The sequence below is a fragment of the Ambystoma mexicanum genome, chromosome 8 (genome assembly GCF_040938575.1).
Source record: "Ambystoma mexicanum isolate Mex_15411 chromosome 8, UKY_AmexF1_1, whole genome shotgun sequence".
In the NCBI taxonomy this organism is placed as follows: domain Eukaryota; kingdom Metazoa; phylum Chordata; class Amphibia; order Caudata; family Ambystomatidae; genus Ambystoma; species Ambystoma mexicanum.
In genome coordinates, this window is record NC_090929.1 from 314352179 (window position 1) to 314372558 (window position 20380).

Sequence of the window (20380 nt, forward strand, 5' to 3'; positions counted from 1 at the left end):
AGAGACCTCCTCCTCCTCCTGTACCACCAATGCCTCCCCCACAGTCCTGTATGGATCCACAGCTATCTTCGGGTTCAGATCAGGTCCTGTATCCTAGGACCCAGACTCCCATCCGACTGGAAAAAAGGGGAAGGTGGAACAATGATGGTGACAATGACACCTAGGGTGACGAGCCTTTGGCCTCAGTGAAGGTGTTTCATGACCGTCTTCAGGGATTTACAGAGTTCTTGGGAGTTCCTCAGCCAGAGCAGGTCCCCCAGGAGTCAGGGGGGTTGGTGGAGGTGCTAGCCCAACATGCCATGAGCTATTCAGGCATTCCCCTCCAGAAGGATGTCCTGCAGGTGGGCAGAAAGATCTGAGAGAAGCCCAGGGCCAAAGCCCACATGAACAAGAAGCTGGACAGCTGGTCCAGGATTTTGGATTGGGAGCCAGACCCTCTGGCCTCCCACCCCCAGCCACAATCTTCAGTGTGCCCTCCTCTGCAGGGCCCGCCTCCAGTTGTCTTTCCAAAGAGGACAAAGCCCTTGAGTTTTTTGGCAAGTGTTGATACCTCAACTCTGGGCTGCATTTGCGGAGCCCCGGCAGCTGCGCTGGACCTCATGGAGTCTTCGGTCTCCCACATCGACACAGCCAGCAGAAGGCTGTGTCTGGTTGCAGAGTTGAGGTGCACAGCATTGATGCATGCCACTAAATTCTCCTCTGATTTGCAGGAGAGGATTCTGGATCTTCCTTTTGAAGGGTCAGATCTTTTTCATTCGTCCACTGATGACGAGCTGACAAAAAAAGAATACATCTACGCAGACCACGTCCTTGGCCATCCTGATTAAACTGGGGCAGAAGTCATTCCCTCAGGCCCAGTGCAGGGCTGACTTCAAACCCTGCGCTTTTAGTGCCTTCAAGGGGTTTTGGGACTGCGGTGCACGAGGCCTGACATGCCCCCCAGAAACCACAGGAGGAAACAGCAGAGGACATTGTGCATCTTTTTCCGCTCACCGTCCTCCACTCCCACCTCAGACACCAAAAAGCAATGATGTAATGATCAGGGAACACAGCTCGCGTGTAGGAGGCCAGCTGGCTCTCTTTCAGGAGAGCTGGAAGCATTGTTTCAAGCGTTTCAAGAGTCCTTTGATCCTTTCTATAGTCTCCCCAGGCTTCAGTCTTCCTCTTCCTTTTCCTCTACCTTTCTCTCCTCCTCTACTTCAGATAGGGTCCCTGGCCCTCTTACGGGAGATCCTCCCTCTTTTGGAGATGCAGGCGATGGAGTCGGTTCCTCAGTCAGACAGGGGCTGCGCCTTCCACTTTCTAATTTTTGCGGTACCCAAGAACAACCAGGCTGGCCTGAGGGTAGTCCTGGTCCTGTCATTTCTCAACCTGTCTTTACTGCTTGAATGCTTCAAGATGATTATTCCAGCGCACATAGCCGAGTCTCTATTCGCAGTGGACTGGATGTGTTCCCTAGACCTCAAGGATGCATACCTTCATGTCCCTATCTACCAGTCACATCGGAAATGTCTGCGGTTCACGATTATGTTGTACCACTTACAGCACAAGGTGCTGCCTTTCGGCCTCAACTCGGCCCCTCATGTGTTCACGAAACTGATGAATGTGGTGGCTGGTCTCCTCTGCCTGGACGGCCATCACTTATACCCTTATTTGGCACACTCCTGCCAATGGCTGGCAGACCTTCTTCAACAGCTGGGGATCCCACTCAATCGGCAGAATTCGCAGCTGAATCCTGCCCAGGACCTGGTGTTCCTTGTAGTGCGTGGGACACGGCCTTGCAGCAGGTGTCCCCAACGCCCAAGAGGTTCCTCTCCCTCTGCAAGGCCATAGGGCACTTTCTGGCCAATTCGAGCAACGCAGCATGATGGTGCCAGCACCTTCTGGGATTGATGGTGTCTTGCGTTTTCACCGTGCGGCACGCCCGCTTCAAGATGATGCACCTCCAGCTCCACCTGGCAGCAAATCGGGAGCAGGAGACAGGGTCACAGTCGGACAGGATTTCGATTCCCCTGTCCCTCCTCCCGGATCTTCACTGGTGGCTGACGGACTGCAATGTGGAAGTGGGAGCCCCCTTTAACCTGCCGGATCCCACTCTGGTGGTGATGATGGGTCCTCGATTTTGGGCTAGGGGGCTACCCTGGAGGGCTACTTGATTCACGGCGCATGGTCCTGGGCGGAAGCCCTTCAGCATATCAATCTGCTTGAACTCAGAGCGGTGGGCCTGGCACTCAAGGCTCTTCTGCCTCTCATCAGGAACAAGGCGGTCCTGGTCAGAACCGACAACTCCACAACAATGTTTTATTTGAACAAGCAGCGTGGAACCTGTTCCTCCCTCCTGTGCAAGGAGGCAGTGTCAATCTGCGAATGGGCCTTGTCAGAGGAGATATGGATTTACTTGGTCCATCTCCCGCGGGACACCAATGCGGAAGCAGACCAACTCAGCCGCTTGGGGTTCAACACCTACGAGTGGGAGTTAAACATCAACTCCTTGTTGCCCCTGTTCTAGAGATGGGGGTTCCCGGATCTGAACTTATTTGCGTCTCCTCTGAATTCCAAGTGCCCCCGGTTTGCTTCTTGGGAAGGATGGGGTCAGGGATCTCTACTCTGCTGGCACGGCTGCAGGTTCTATGCATTTCCTCCTCCTCTGTTCTCCAGCGGACCCTCCGCAAGTTCTGTGCGTCGGTGGGATGCAGCCTCATCCTGATTGCCCCTCACTGGACGTCGAGGATTTGGTTCTCAGATCTGCTGCAGTTGTGCTCTCAGAGGCCTGTCCATCTTCCGATCCCCAGCAGGGGCTTCCTGACGCAGCAGGATGGGGCCGTGTAGCACCCAAACCCAGCCAGGCTGGCCCTAGTGGCCTGGTTCCTGACCAGCAGAGACTGCACCCCGCTCAGTTCCCGGAGGACCACTGGGACATCATACAGGAGGCCCTCAACTCGATCTCAGTACAAGAGTTAGTGGATTAGATTTGGCCACTGGGCTCATGACAAGGGACTGGGCCCCCTCACTTCCTCCTGCGAAGACGTGCTGGCTCTTTCCCGCAAATGTGGCTCCTTCCGGTGTTCAGATCATTACCTGTCTCACCTATCTGGCGGCCATTGAGGCCTACAAGAATTCCCCAGAGCTTTCTTTTTCAGCAACCAAAATTAAAAAAACCGTTGTTGTACCTGACAGGCAAATTTAAGCTGCAACGTGAAGATCAGTGAACCCAAACAGTGAAATCTGTATATTACCAAGTTAGATTGGTAAAACCGTTATTACCATTGATCTCACCTAAAGATCGTCCCTTGGTGGTCGGTGCCCTGGTTAATTTGAGGCTCGACTATTGTAACGCCTTGCTAATAGGAGTTCCGAAGAACCAAATCCAGCGTTTACAGGTTGCACAGAATTCAGCCGTTAGCTTGGTTTTTTCACTGCCACGCCGCTCACACATTTCGCAACCTCGGAGGGATCTCCTTTGGTTGACTGTACAACAATGGGTGTTGTTTAAGACTCTCAGTTTGGTTTTTAAGTGCATCCAAGGGACTGCCCTGAGATACTTGGTCTCACAAATCTCGGCTTATCAACCTGAACGCTGTCTGCGTTCATCAAAACAACAGTTCTTGGTGGTCCCTCACTCGAATTCTGTTACATGGGACGACAGACGTTTCTCTTATGCAGGGCCAAGAGCGTGGAATGCTCTACCCCATGAACTTTGTAACACCAAGGCCCTCATTACGACCCTGGCGATAAGTAACGTACATTACGCCATGGCGTAATTAACGTTTCCGTGCTGGGTCGAAGCCGTAAAAAGCGGGACATTACGACCCATCGGGCACGAGCATTGCGCCATGGCGGTAATGTAAACAGCGCCATGGCGTAAATGCCCCCAAAACGGCACCTACCGGCATCGCATGCCGCGTAAGGTGAATTACCGCCATCCCAGCCACCGATCTTAGCACTGACCGTAATTAGCGGTCACCGTAATTAGCGGTGACCGCCAGTAAGCGGAACCGGAAGTAGCGTCATCGCGGCGGAATGGGAAAGAGCACGGCGGCCATCTTTAAAAACACAATCCATTGTAATCCTCCACTACCACTGCACATCTGACCCCGAGACCTTGCAGAAAGCTACAGCCACATCCACACATCCCCACAATGCCAAAAGTTGTTAAAAAAGCCTGCGATCGGCAGCGGCAGGACAGCTTCAGCAGGGAGGAACTAACAATGTTGGCTGAAACGCTACAGGAAAAGGCGGACATCGTCTTCTCCGCAGAAATGACAAAACCAGCCATAGCCCGCAAAAAGGCCATATGGGAACTTGTAGCACAACGGGTCAGCGCTGTTGGAACCACCCCACGCACCTCAAAATAGTGCCACAAAAGGTGGGATGACCTCCGACTCTGAGTAAGGAGCTTGCTTACGGCCAACCGCAACATGGCCATGGCAACTGGCGGAGGAGCAGACTCCCCAATTAAGATGCAGCCATGGGAGGAGATATGTGCCTCGACGATCGGCATGGAGAGCATCGAGGGGGTCGGTGGAATGGAGAGAGGAGCCCCGACATCAGGAGACACAGGTAGGTGCCTCTAATTTAGCCATGCGAAACCCCTTGAATTCAACTTACATGTGCATCACAATGTTGCCCTATAGGGTTAACGCAACACATCAGCAGAAGACCTACACCCTGCACACATGCAGCATGCACACTCCACAGCAGGCACCCACATTCCTGCATGTTCAACCCACCTAAAAGGGAGACAACCTGTATGTCATAGCCTACAAAGTGCACCATCTGTCCATCAAATTCATGGCAGTCATCACAATGCCTGCTCAATGTCCGCTGACCCATCAATAACACTTTCCCTCCTCTGCTCCACCACAGGCTCCCAATCGGACACCGGCAGGGACGAGAGTGGCACCACACCTGCCAAGAAGGCCAGGCCAGAGGCTAGCGCCCACCAACCATCCACCTCTGCTGGACCCAAAGACCAACCACAGCAGGCAAAATTGCCTGTCGCAAAACAGCCCAGGGCAGCAATGATCCCCGAGGCAAGCAGCATGGCACCACCCACAGGAGACACACAACAACTGCTGCCCACTGAGGGGAATGTGTCTGCGGGGAGCAGTACAATTGGGGAGACTGCTGCCATTGCAGCCTGCTCTGACAGCGATGTGGGGAATGATGAGGATGACACAGAAGGTCCCCCCACTGCCCACCTTCATTCCCCCCACCTGTCCCTAAGTAGCCTGCACGGAGACGGCACACAGGGGCTATCCCCTGAAGAGTCATTCCCAGCCACTCCCAGCCCAGTGGGAGGAGGGAGGAGGGGAGTAGCCCAATTACCCCGGCAATTGCAACATCCAATGCCCCATATTTCCAACAGTCGCTGGACCAAATAATGACGAGGCAACAACAACTGTCCTCACTACTCACGCAGCATGTGGCTGATTGTGGAGGTGCCAGTGCACACATGGAAAGATGTGCTGAGACTATCAAGGCAGCCATCCAATCAGCAAGCAAAGACATATGTGCGGAACTAGCCGCGGTGCGGAATGTGCTCGGTGAGCTTGTACAGACAATAAGGGACACGCGGCGTACCGAGCAGCCCAGTACCTCCTCCGCTGCCAGTTCTGCCGCAACCAACCCCGTCCGCAGGTCAGCCAGGAACCTGCAGAATACAGGCAGGGGGGCAGGGGCCGGGAGAGGGGGCTGCCAATAGTGGCCGCCCAGTGGACGAATGGAACATTACCCACTTCATCACGGGCACCGTCACACCTTTGCAGGAAGTTCAGGGGGGAGGGGGGATTGGGTGTGTTGGGGAGTTCATGAGGGAGGGGGGATTGGGTGTGTTGGGGAGTTCAGGGGGAAGGGGGGAGGGGGGATTGGGTGTGATGGGGAAGGGGGAGGGGGGATTGGGTGTGTTGGGGAGTTCAGGGGGGAGGGGAGAGGGGGGATTGGGTGTGTCAAACCTATTCACATTCATAATACACTTTTTCCTTTTGCACAAATCAAATGTGTGGACATTGCTCATTTCGAATGTGTGCTTTATTGGTGTACAGTCCACAGTGTGCATGTCCCAGACACACACAGTGCCCCAAGTGCCGTCTCCATGTTACACACACCAGCCGTGTGTGCTAGAAGCATTGGTCAATGATATTTTGACACATTTCATGCCCCTCCTGTGCATCGCTGCCTCCATGAGGTGCTGCCCCATCCACACCCTCCTCATCCTCATCGTCAGGTGGTTGCAGTTCAGCGTCAGGGGGCAGGGCCACATTTTGTCTGACGCACATATTGTGTGGCATGACGCATGCCATGACGATCTTTGCCACCTTCTCATGGTGGAACAGGAGTGCCCCACCAGACCTGCTGAGGCAGCGAAACCGTGCCTTCAATAGGCCAAATGCCTGCTCAATCACCACACCGGTACGTGTATGTGCACGGTTGAAGTCCTGCTCGTGCTGGTTCTGTGGTTTCCGGACTGGTGTAAGTAGCCACCTCTTCAGGGGATAGCCTGCATCACCTGTATGTGGGCGAGAATGTATGCGTCAGTCATGACGTCAAACTCAAAACTTGACGTGCCACCATGGCTTGCATCCAACTGTTACTTCGGACTACTTTGAAATGCACTAATTGATTCACACTATGCGACAGGAATATGGACATGGCTCTTATGGACTGTTGTGCATGCCATCAACCAGTGAATGCAGGGGGGTCATGTGCCTCCTTCATGCGCAGTTATGGGGGACAGGCCTTTCAGTTGATGGTGTTTGGTGACGTGCATGTAGGTGCATTTTGTTGAATTCATTGTGGTCTGAATTGGTTCAATGCACTTGCAGATGGTTGTGTTATGGTTGGGACACACCTTCATTCACATGGTAGGGCTGCATACATCATGCCTTCGGTTTACTGGTGTCAGCTGAGGTTTGTGATACATTAGGGTATGATCTGGCTCCGTTGTCTTTGCTACTCACAGCCAGGTGGAGTATGCATTGGTACGTCGTTCGCCTACCCACTTCGCAATTCCATGGTCATGACATTAGACTCACCGAGTAGACAGGATCTTGGGCCTGCATGTCGCTCCATGTGGCGTGCTATTGTGGAGTTCCTCAGGACCCTTGAATCATGGGTTGCTCTGGGGAATCGGGTACAACAATGTGTGAAGATCCTGTTGGAGTCACAGACCATTTGCACGTTGATTTAGTGAAATAGTTTACGGTTGCGGTACGGTGCCTCCATGACATGTGGGACCACCAATTCCACATGGGTGCAGTTGATGGCACCAATGCAACCAGTTATGCCGGCTAGTGCATGGAAACCCTCTTTGGTGTTTGCAATCTCCTGGGCAGTCCGTGGTAATGACATGTGGTTGTCTGTGTGCTTGAGGAGGGCACCGGGCACTTGGATCAGCGTACGAGAGAATAATGGTTGTGAAATGCCATGCAAGTGCCCCACTGTGTGCTGGTAGGTGCCTGTGGCCAGGAAGTGGAGTACAGACACTACCTTCAGTAGGGGTGGGATGGCGGTTGGTGTTTCTATCATGCTGACGATGTCGTTGTGTGTCATGTCTACGATGGCGGTGATGGTGTCCCGGTCCAAACGGTACAGGGTGTGGATCTGCTCAGCGGTGAGTTTGAATGGACTGGCTCTGATGCGTGGGATTATGGGCTGCCTACGTGGTGCCACTGGCTGTGCTGGTGGGGCGTGCTGGCCCTGCTTTGCCCTCCTTCTCCTGCTGCGTCTCCTCTGTGCAGCCTGTTGTTGTTGTTGTTGTTGTTGTTGTTGTTGTAGCACTTGCATTGCTATCAGGTCCTCCAGCCCCAACATTGCTAGTCCTATTGGTATCATTGTGGAGTGTGACTGGGTGTGGGAAGGGGTGGGGTGTGCTCTTTTTGTACTTCCTGAGTCTGTATTGCCTCCACCTGTGCTGATTCTGGTCACCTGTGGCAGCTGGATTCACTGCATATGGCCATTTACGGTTGGTTCCCGATGGCGTAATTAGCACCATGGCGGTAAGGTACTTAACGGGCTTAGTGATGGCGTTAGGTGCATGTCCGCTTGGGTCGTGATCCACGCAGCTTTGTGCCATGCCGGTATTTACGGGGTGGCGGGTCGCGTGCGCGCGACCTTGTTGCAGTTAGCGGCAGCGTTAACTACGATGCCGCTAATGGCATCGTAGTTAACGGTCACGGGTCATGATCGGACCTAGCGGAAAACGATGCCGGTAATCATTTACCGCCATCGTTTTTCGCTTACCGCCAGGGTCGTAATGAGGGCCCAAGTCCTTGTTGGAATTTAGAAAAAAACTGAAAACTCATCTTTTCATCCAAACATAGTAGACAATGCTGGCTTTTCTGTTTTTGTGTTGTTCTAACACAAATGCGCCCAGATGCAATCTTTTTTGCCGTTTCCCCTTTGGATATGCGCTATATAAGTCCTCAAATACAAATACATACATGCAACCCAGTTGTTAAGGCCCACCTCAAGGGGTTGTCGAGGCTCTTTCCTCCGGTAGACAGGCCGCATCCGGTCTGGGACCTTAAATGCAAGCCCTTTGAGCCAATGGCCTTGGTGGACATCCGGCTGATGTCACTGAAGAAAGTGCTCTCAGTGGCGCTCACATCTGTGTGCAGGGTCAGCAAGCTGCAGGCTTTGTCATCATGCCAGCCCTTCACCACGTTTTTCATAACAACAACGTAATCTTGTGCACCTATCCAAACATCTTGCCCAAGGTGGTCTCTCCATTCCATCTGAATCAGAAAATCTGCCTGTCTGTGTTCTTCCTGAATCCGCAGACATAGGCCGAAAGGGCTTTGCATTCCTTAGACCGCAAGAGAGTCCTCAAGTTCTATCTCTCTCACAAAATCCTTCAGGAAGTCTGAGGGACTGTTCATCACTTTTGGGGGCATGTCTCCCGGCACCCAGGCTTCCAAAGCTTTGTTGCCTGTTGGGTGATCCAGGCCATTACGGAAGCGTATACGGCCATGGGCAACCCGGTTCCTGAGGGGATTCTTGCCCATGCAGTCAGAGCTAAGGCCACGACTGTCGCTTTTCAGAGAATTGCTTCTTCGGATGTCATCAGCAGGGTGGCTACTTGGCCTGCTCCGTCAGCGTTCTGAAAGTACTATTCCTTTGATACCAGCCCAGACGAGATGCAGAGTTCGGTCAGGCGGTTCTGAAGAACCTTTTTGCTTCGTCTTAAGTATGAGGCAGGTTGTCACAGCTCCACCCTATGGTCTTGTTCGGTAGAATCACCCACAAGGATGGACGAAAGGGGACAAGACGTATGAGTAGTTAAAATTACTCACTGCAGTAGTCTTTAGTCCCCTTTCCTCCATACGTCCCACCCACCTTCCCCCGCATGTATACCAGGGGCTAAAATATACAGCATAGCCAGGTATTAAAGTGTCAAATGTGTTAAAAGGGAACTGAGGTGAGGCGCCGGATGGCGGGGTCTCGGGGGAGTTCCCATACACGGGCCGCTCTCCCACACGCTGTACTAAATGTAAAGGGGAAGCTCAATTTTTCACTGCCAAAGGTTCCAGTACCATCCCCATGTTGGGGGACGCCCACAAGAATAGAAAAAAAGAGGATTAAGGGCCTCATCACGGGTTGGGCAGAGTGGTCAAAATGCGGCAGTAACACTATTACCGCTGCATTACCGCGCCACCCAATCCCGAGTTTGGGTGGAAAGTTGGAGATTTTCCTTCAGCATTAAGCTGGAGGTAAATCTGGCCACTTTCCACCCATTTTAGGCGCTATTACTGCAGCGCTATTTGCGCCAGCTGTCATAGTGCCGAAAATGCCCTATTGGGTCCAATGGACCCATGTACCCAATATGAATGGGAACTTAACGCCCCACTGCAACTCGGGATTCGGCTCTAATAGCACCGGAACGAATTGCGGTAACGCTATTTGCATTGGGCTGTATCCCAGTGGATTTACCGCTGGGATACATCCGAATTTGTGATGAGGCTCTTTGAGTACTCAAGTCACTACAGTGAGTAACTTTAATTGATTACTCATATTTAAAGTTCATCATGGTGCGACCCCTGTTCTAATACAGACAGAGTGAATGAGAAGAGGATGACAACCACAAGAGTGATGGAAAGAAGTGTTCTGGGTACTTAAAACACCTCGGACCAGGAGTGACTTCCAACCTTCGACGATTGCTGGGAAAACCTTTTCATTCTAGAAATTGACTTTTGTCTTATTTTGTTGCAACCTCATGGAAAGCCATCCTGTTATTACTTTTTTTTCCCTTGATTCCCAACTCCCTTTCACTTATTATTTTCCAACTAAAACTCCTTTAAATTGCCACCTTGGGCTTTACATCTCATTTTTATCCACTTTACTTTGTGACAAATCATCAGGTAAAGTTCCAGGGTTTCCTAGCATGTCTGGTGGGATTATTCCAAACATGTACATCTATAAAACCCTCCAATAATGGAGAACTACACTAACAGGTAACTATTCCATGCTTGGTATGATTTTGGGTCCTTTTTGGAGGAACCTGTGTACATGCAATAAAGGGCATGCGTTCAGGAAAGAATATTAAAATGTGGATGCACCAAGACTAGTATTGCTTGGTAGGACACCTAACTTTACGGTAGGTTCCTTGTTCTAATTGAGATTCCCTTACTTCCTTAGGTGTATCAGCGTTGCAGCCCAGATTGTACCACTGCTATTCGTGAAGCTTTCAGAGAAATCAAAGATCTGTACATGCTTCAAGGTAATTCTGTTCATGTCATTTAAATGTTTGCTAATTATGTTTTTTGCTACTTGATTGGAAAGGTAGTGGGGTCTTGAAACAAACAGCCTCTGTACAAGTTTGGTGGTATCTCGGCGGTAATGCAACCGAGATACTACCAAACAGTATCACCCTTACCGCCCCTTGGTCTGGCAGTATTAGCAGTGGGGGTATTAACAACAGATTACAAGTGGTGGTAGGCGGTGTTAATCCCCATTAATTAGAGTCCACAGGACTCCATGTGGATGTCTGCAGAATTACCACCAGCGGTATTACCACCGGCAGTTATACCGCCAATTTGGTCGTTTTGGGGCAGTAAGGTGGAGGAATTACCTCCAGCATTGTGCTGGAGGTGTTTCCTCTGCCTTACCTCCAAACCTGTAGTTCAGTGATGTGGTAATGCAGCTGTAATGCCGTGGTAACTCAGTGATATAAGGATTCAGAATTAGGAGACTGACACACAGGTGGAATAATTGTTGGCATAAACTTTTATTTATGTAGCAGAAGGCTGGGTAAAATAACCAAGCCACACAGTCGCTCTCTCTAATCCCAACCACGGATGTTGAATTTCAACAAATGTCTGAGACAACTGAATGCTCATTAAATGTGCAAATAAGGTATCAAAATTGGTATAAACCCTCAAAAAATGAGTCTGTGCCTTGTTTCTTTATGAGTAGTTTATATCAAAAGAAGGAAAAAATAAATGTTCATAAATGGTCACTAATATCATCTTAGTGAGGAAGCGGCCAACACATCCTTAAAATACAGACTCAATATGCCAATGCATTTTCGGAGATTAATCTCCTTCATCAGGGCCAGTCCATTGCATGATAAAGAGAATACAACAAAATGAACACAAAGGTTAGTACACCAATTGTAAAAAAGAAGAAAGTAACATACCAAGTGCAGATAATTTCAATTGTAGGTGGAATGCATGTACCGGAAAGAAAATAGCGAAAAGAAATTGTGAGGAAAACAAATCAAATCCGCGTGTTGATGGGTAAAAGGATAGATAGATATCTGAGCGTTACCTGAAAGGTGTATGGGCTTGTGCTGATCCGGAGGATTCCTGTAGCAATGCGTGTAGAAATGTAAATTCGGAATCCTTGCTGTGAACAATCATGGGTAGGCAATGAAAATCGTCATGCCGCGGTCTGGTGGACACAAACAAATGTAATGATATGGTGAGTAGGGGGGGGGGGGGCATGAGTGGGTGGGCCAGATGAGACAAATCTGTACAAAGCGTACCTGACGGAGAGAATGCAGTCAATGACAGTGTTCTTCAGCAAAGCTGAGCGCGTACGCTGAGCCGAGGGCTTCCTTGTTAGGCCGTCGTCAGGGCAACGGAGCTCTTTTGTAGTATGTAGCCGCATCGTGTCCGAAAGTGGCGCAATGATCAATGCATGCAAAATAAATAAGGGGAAATCAGACACAGATATCCTGTGGCATAAATATAGAACAAATACAGCGGAAGGGATTCAGCTGTTGTCAAAACTTGATGATCCAATGTGGAACAGTATCCCTGTGTGCACAATTAGCCTTGTACATAATAAATGATGGGGAAACATCTGATACAATGCTGTGTGTATGAGCGCCAGAGACACAATGGTGCTACCAAAGGTGGCACCTTGGGACCCAGACAGATGGGTCTGGGACAAGTGTCAGCATTGCTGAAACTCAATGTTACTTGGTACATCTTAAATGTGTGCTGATAAACAATGTATCACCATATATAGAATACACTGTGACACATTATCTAAAGCATGGTGTGTATAGTAAATAATATTGGTGTGATGAAGTGTACATAATTAAGGACAACAACTCCTATTAGATAAAACAATGTTGAATACTACATCAGTAACCTATGCTGTTGCACAATGTGTCATCATAAACAGAATTGGTTGTAATATATCCTTCATTTTAAATGCATTTCTGCAACATACCAGCTCACACACACAACATATCACAATCACGAACCGCGTCGCGCCACTTTCGGACGCGACGCGGCTACATACTACAAAAGAGCTCTGTTGCCTTGACAACAGCCTAACAAGAAAGCCCTCGGCTCTGTGTACGCGCTCAGCTTTGCTGAAGAACAGTGTCATAGACTGCATTCTCTCCGTCAATTACGCTTTGTACAGATTTGTCTCATCTGGCCCACCCACTCATGGCCCCCATACTCACCATACCATTACATTTGTTTGTGTCCACCAGACCGCTGCCGATTTTCATTGCCTACCCATGATTGTTCACAGCAAGGATTCCGAATTTACATTTCTACACGCATTGCTACAGGAATCCTCCGGATCAGCACAAGCCCATACACCTTTCAGGTGACGCTCAGATATCTATCTATCCTTTTACCCATCAACACGCGGATTTGATTTGTTTTCCTCACAATTTCTTTTCGCTATTTTCTTTCCGGTACATGCATTCCACCTACAATTGAAATTATCTGCGCTTGGTATGTTACTTTCTTCTTTTTTACTATTGGTGTACTAACCTTTGTGTTCATTTTGTTGTATTCTCTTTATCATGCAATAGACTGGCCCTGATGAAGGAGATTAATCTCCAAAATGCATTGGCATATTGGGCCTCATTCCGAGTATGGCGGTAAGGGATAGCGGCCACCGGTAACGAGACCGGTGGCGGTAATCCCTTACCGCCATACTCCGAGTTCCCTCAGCGCCCTCGCCCTTAACGCCTGCTTTGAGCAGGTGTTAAAGTCGAGGGTGCAAAGGGGCCTCCAAGCCAATAACGGTGACAGTAATGAACGGTCACCGTTATTTGCATCTTCCCCATTCCCATTGAGCCCTATGGGGGCTCATTCGGGAATGGGGAAGAGCCTTGGTGAATGGGGAATTACCGCCCCGCCAACCTTGGAATGGGGCGGTGATTCCGCCATCCACCAAGGCGCTGCCGGTCCGGGTACGGCGTCAACCAAGGCGTTAATAGCGCCATTGGTTAGCGCCGTACTCGGAATGAGGCCCATTGAGTCTGTATTTTAAGGATGTGTTGGCCGCTTCCTCACTAAGATGATATTAGTGAACATTTATGAAAATCTATTTTTTCCTTCTTTGGATATAAACTACTCATAAAGAAACAAGGCACAGACTCATTTTTTGAGGATTTATACCAATTTTGATACCTTATTTGCACATTTAATGAGCATTCAGTTAAGTCTCAGATATTTGTTGAAATTCAACATCCCTGGTTGGGATTACAGAGAGCGACTGTGTGTGGCTTGGTTATTTTACCCAGCCTTCTGCTATATGTGTATTTTGAGTCAGGGTGTCTCCAGACTCGTCGCAGTCAGCTCCTGAACACTCTATCATGAAATTTAAGAATCAGTGAATATATATTTTTTTTGTTTTGATTTATTGAACTCGAAGGTGATTACTACAAAGTGGTGCCCACTTATTTTTGCTTTTATAAACTTTTATTTAATCAAAATAAAGAGGAAACCTATCCCTCCCCTAACTCTAAGAGGGGTTTCCCTGCCTCAACTAAGGAACTAAGGATTCAGTCAGAATGTCCAAGTAAATGAAAAGGGTCCACCGTTGTGTGTCAAAATGTCTACTTCTGTCCTTCACACTTGTAACTAAACTAAAGAGGTAGTGGGTCTTCTGGGTCCAGAGGAATCGCTCCATTCTTCTGGGCAAAGGATCACCATTCCAATTGGCAGGTGGGAACTTCACCTGACAGAATTACTCCCTCCCCGGGTCTCAGTTCCTTTCCAATATACAAAACAGAGTTCCGTTTTGTGATGCAGTAAAGTTCTCAGTTCGAACTCAAAAGGTAAAGTTCCAACTTAAACATCATTCCTTATTGTCCATAGTTTTCTTCACTATTTGGTTCCTGGAGAATGCTTCCATTCTCCAGGTATCTTGTTCTCAGTATTTTCACAATGCTGGGGGGAATGACTCCCGTCCCCGGGCCTTCCTTGGCTTTGCTTCATAGTACACAATACCAGGGGAATGGCTTTCTTTCCCCGATCTCTGTTGTCCTGCAGTTTTACCGTGGTAGTGGGAATGTCTCCCTTCCTCTGGCCCTTCTCAGGCTCTTTACCACAGTTCACGAAGGCTGGGGGAATGACTCCCTTCCCCAGGTCCTTCTCAGGTTCTTTATCACAGTTCACAAAGGCTGGGGGGATTGACTTCCTTCCCCAGGTCAGTCTCAGGTTATTTATCACAATTCACAAAGTCTGGGGGAATGACTCCCTCCCCCAGGTCCTTCTCAAAGTTCTACTCCACCAAGGGAAAGGCTTCTCTTTCACCTTGTTTTACTACACTATAGATGTGGGTCCCAATGCCGTTGGATTCTGCTGCTTTCCTTTGTCAGACCTAGTTCACTTTCCTGCCAGGGACTGTGCCGAAAAAGAGGACTTGTGATGTTCTTTTCAACTGGGTGCGGGGGCCAGACCCGTACTTCTTTATCTGATTGCTCTGGGAGGCCTGGCTCACCCCTCTGCCATGTACTGTGTCGAAGAAGAGGATTTGTGATGCTCTGCTCAATGGCGTGCGGGTCCGAGACCCATACTTCCCCCTCTGGTTGCTCTGGCAGGCCTGGCTCACGCCTTTCTCAGGTACTGTGCTGAAGAAGAAGACATTTGATGCTTTTTTCAATTGGGTGCAGGTCCCATGCTTCTCTCTCTTTTGCAACCCCACCAACCGCCCCGGTCAGCCAGGTACCTTCATGGCGTTTGCCGGTCCTCCCAGATCGATCTTGGGCTTGCTTGCTTCTCCATGATCACATTGGCTTCCTGTGGTTCTCTGGTGGCTGCGGTGACTCCACAGCGTTCCGCTCCTCGGGGGCAATGCGGCTTCCCTCAGCAGAACGCTTCCACTGCTGCTTTCGCCTTGACGCAGGGCTTTCCCGCTCGCCTGTCTGTCCTTCCTCGTCTATCCTTCCTCGCTGGACCAATTTGTAACCCCCCCTCCCCTTAAAGGTTTCCTGGGTTCCAGCTAGCAACTGTGTTGCTTCTTCTCTTGCGGTTCCTCATGGCCGGGCCTCGCTCTCTCTCCTTGGTTTTTCCCTCTCCTATTTTGTATTGACTTTGGCCAGTCAGAATTCCTGAAACACTATACTGCTCCATAGTGTTTTGAGGATCACTCTTCATTCCTCTGCACCTCCTCCTCGTCCCAGTATTTCCCTGAGAACTCTCTCTAAGGTAGACCTGACTCTTCTTAGTCCCATTACCTTTACCATAGATCTATTTTGGGTCGCTATGTTCTTCATTGTCCCAGTACTGGTACTACTATGTACATGACACGTGTACATGGGATGGAAAGGAAAAGGAGGGTTAGGTGAGGAGGATGGAGGGGAAGTATACTGCGTTCTCCTCGATAGTCGTCCCTAGTCCCATAGGGTGAGGGCCTTCTCCATGAGACCCTCCCTCTGAGTACCCCCTCAGGGTGACCATCGGGTAGCAGCCTCACCTCCCTGGCATCATGAGAAGGGTCTCCCCCTAGGGAAGAAGGGACCACATTACGGGATTCATCACAGTTACCATTGATTACCACCATTTTTGACCACACCGCCAAACTCGTAATGAGACTCAATGTATTGATTTACTTAAACAGGTCAGCTGACAACCATAAGCACATAAAAAATACTACTGTCATATTTGAGAGTTTTGCCTGCCTTACCTTAAGTGTCAAATGCATATTAACAACAAATAAAGGGAATACATAATTATCTCAGCATCTCAAAATACTTATTTGAGAATCAATGTTGTCCTTGTAAATAGCACTAGAACACAGTAGCAAATCTTTAATCATGACTTTGTGGTGCAGGACATTGATTTTGACAAGTTGGAAAGTAAAAGAAATAACTGGGATAGGTACAACAATTGGATCAGTGATAAGACTTTGCAGGAAGTTATAAGGAAATTGATGAAACAACATTTTCATGAAAACGATATGAGAGATCTTCCAAGAAACCAATTTGGATGCCAGGAAAACTGTGATCAGGAACTAGTGAATGAGATTGCGTCAAGCCTGAAAAGGGTGTCAAACTAACCAGATCAGCCTAGGCTTTGGAAGTAAAAAAGCAAACTGGCAGAATTAGTAGTTTCATAGTGCTCCTAATTGATAAAGCTAAAAGACCAACCTGCGAATTCTGTCGCCTATTTTTTCAATTTGCATCATTATTGTTTTGTAAACACTTGGTGGCTGATTTATGGAATTAATTGCGCAGAAAATAGGCTACTTGCTCCCAATCTCTGTGGCGCAACTCTGTTAGTCGATTCATGGAATAAAATGCCCGGTACTTTTCCTGGACTTGTGTGGATTTCTCGCTGGTCTGGCACGTTGCTGCGAGAGGAGGAACGCCTTGCATGTGACTCCAAGCAGAGTGTGGGCTGGGCCTACGCAGCGAGCAAAATAGGGGGCGGAACATGCAGAATGAGGAAAAACACGTTAAAATGTGGGCGTGTTGAGGGATGGTCCACGGTCAAGCAATTGCTGCCCATACCAATGCAAATAAAAACATATCCATGGATTCGAACTCTGAACTTCGGATCACGAAAAAGTTGACGCAAATCCTGGTACACTCTTACCACCTGATAGCAGCCGTAAACGTCAACGCATATCTATAAAGCACACAATACACACCAAACTAAACATATCCAGCCACGATGAATCCAGCATTTGTTGGAGCGATCATGCACGGACACTGCAGGAGGAGGAGGAGTGCAGAGCCTGCATCTTCAACCCACGCACCACCCTCTTCGGGATGCCAGATGACCAGGTCTATGGCAGCTACAGGTTGCCCCGCCATATCATCCTAGACCTGGTCAGGGAGTGGGTAGATTGGCTAACATCACCCACCATATGCTCCCAGGCCCTTAGCCCCCTCGAAAAAGTGGTCACTGCCTTACATTTCCTGGCAACTGGATCCTTCCAGCGTACCAGTGCCATATAGGCAGCATCTCCCAGGCCACACAGTCACGCTGCCTACACCAGGTGCTTACTTGCATAACTGCACAAGCCTCTGTGCGCCGCCACATTTGCATGCCAAGAACACCGGCAGAAAGGCAATTAGTCATGCAGGACTTTTATGCAGTGCCGCGCTTCGCACGAGTGCTTGGTGCAATAGATTGCACACATTGGCACTCAATCAATGTACAGATTGTTTGTGATACCAAGGGCATCATAACTGAAGTGTATGCCAACTATCCCGGAAGCACACATGGCAGTTATATCCTCTGGAAGTCACCACTACACCGGAACCTGCTAGCTGGCAAGCATGGGAGCGCATGGCTCATTGGTAAGTATGAACGGACACGCACATCCATGCACGTTGCACACTTACCAATAGACACTGGCAACAAATGATAATGACAACCATGTATACATTTACAGGGGACAGTGCCTACCCGCTGAGCACATTCATGATGGCGCCCATATGGAATCCGACAACGCCACCTGAGGTAAGGTACAATACTGCCCATGTAGCGACTAGGGGCATAGTGGAGCGCACATTCAGAGTTCTTAAGTCACGTTTCCGCTCCCTTAACCACTCTGGTGATGTGTTGCTATATACACCACCAGTTGTGTGCATTGTCATTGTGGCAGCAGGTGTCCTGCACAGTGTCGCTCCACGGCATGGTTTCCAAGTGGACATGCCTGTGGGCAACCACCCGCACCCACAGGCATGCCCTGTGTGCATGGCTGGCTAAAGGGCACGTGGAGAGGCTGCACGTACCCAGCTGGTGCAGTCCTACTTTACCTAAAATCCTGCCCCTGTGGAGTGCACACGATCCAGCCACATCCCAGGTGCCATTCAATGATGACCATGGGCCAATTTCCGGACACACAAAAACACCCTGAGAATGTGCCCCTGAGAGTGCAAAATTGTGCGCATCCATTAGACATAAACCAACGTGCACAAAGTGTGGCCAAATGAAAGACACGTAAGTGGGAGTATTACACCACCACCATGGTAAGCATGAAATTAAACCACTCCTGGGGCACAAAAACATCACTAATGTCCAAGAAATAACCACCCAGAATATGTGTTTCCACAGATACATTCATCAACTTGCCAAATACCAATTATGAGCAGCCAGGCATTCATGGACTAAAAATGTATCATTTACACCAATTCGCATAAGCCCAATTCAATAGGTTTGCACACCTGTGTGAGAATGTGCATAACAGGCACAAATGTATTTTTGTTAAGTGACCGCAAAAGCAGTGGTGTCAGGATCCACATGTGACATACATGCAGCCAATATGGAGACAATGCACCCCATATAAAAAAACGCACTGAACAGAACACAATTGACAATTGAGAAAAAATGGACACATGCACAGATGCAGCAAGTAACGTAGACATTCCATAGCTAAATCAACAGTGAGTCGTGACCATAAGCAGCATGGCATTGTACCAATCACCAACACAGTCACAGCAACTGCAAATAACAGTGGCAGGCTATCCTCCTTTCTCACTGACCAACCCTCCCACGTCCAACTGTGGTATTTCCTATCTCTCTCTCCACTTGTGGTGTTCCCCAGTGGTCTAACCTCTCTCCCTGCTCATTGGAACACCAGCTCCCTCTTTTCCCCTCTCTCTCTCTCTCTCTCTCTCTCTCTCTCTCTCTCTCTCTCTCTCTCTCTCTGACTCTGGCCGTCCACTCTGGGCCCTCTTCCTGCTCCTACCTGTAAGGCTAAGAACCTTGGGGGTCATCTTCGACCCTCTCTTTCTTTCCTCACATCTCTGACATCTCTACGAAGCCAAACTATCAGCTGCACCTCCTCAGAGGTATTCTTCCTTTCCTCACTTTTCCCCAGAAGCTCACTGTCTCCACAGCTCTGGTTCTCTCTAGGCTGGACTACAGCAACAGCCTCTTTCTAAATCTTCCTGCCTCTACTCTCCGACCTCCTCACCTTATCCAGAACAGCACTGCAAGACTTGTCCTTGGCCTCAAGCCCAGAGATCGTATCTCTCCAGCTCTGAAATCTCTTCATTGGCTCCCAGTGGCGGCAAGGATCAAGTTCAAGAACCTCTGCATCGTCCACAAGGCTTTCTGGGGTCTGGGACCGTACTACCGCCAACTCTCTCTTCCTAAACATCTCCCCTCTCGAGCTCTCCGCTCATCCACTTCCAACTCTCTTAGGTTCAGTCGCTTTTACAAGCAGAGAGTTGGGGGCAGATCTCTATCTTCGCCTGGGGCATCCCTCTGGAACAGCCCCTCTGCCTCTCTCAAACTTGAGCAGAACCACCTCTGGATCTGGAAGCAACTCAAAACCTTCCTTTTCGCTTCCGCTTTCTCTCTTCCTCTCCCCTGCTGATGTCCCTGACTGCTCCACACACTGGTTACCTGGCTACCCTCTGAACTTGGGCCCAGACTCCTGATGTCCAGCAGCACTTCGCACTGCCTCCCGGCTCCCCTAGCACTTGTGGTCTGTATCTTAAACCCTACAGTCCCTTCTCTCTGCACTCATGAGCCCCCTGTTGGCTGCACTCCTCGACCTACCTGCACTGAGCCACACGCTGGGTGCACTTTTGAGTTACCTGCACTTCTCCCTCCATCACCCCCCTCCTCCTACCCCCCAGCCCGTCTCCCATTCCACTTCCCTGCACTTGCACGATCTGATTGACACAGGGCCTAGTAAGATTGTTGTTTTGTCCTCCCTATGT

The 20380-nt window shown here is 49.5% G+C and overlaps 1 protein-coding gene across 1 annotated transcript in view; it reads left to right on the forward strand.

The window, feature by feature from the left end:
- DPP7 (dipeptidyl peptidase 7) overlaps positions 1 to 20380 on the forward strand; it is a 3316481-nt gene that overhangs the window by 1029253 nt on the left and 2266848 nt on the right. The window contains exon 5 of the mRNA XM_069612152.1: positions 10636 to 10717. Coding sequence (XP_069468253.1) covers positions 10636 to 10717 — 82 coding nt within the window. The remainder of the gene's footprint in view (positions 1 to 10635; positions 10718 to 20380) is intronic.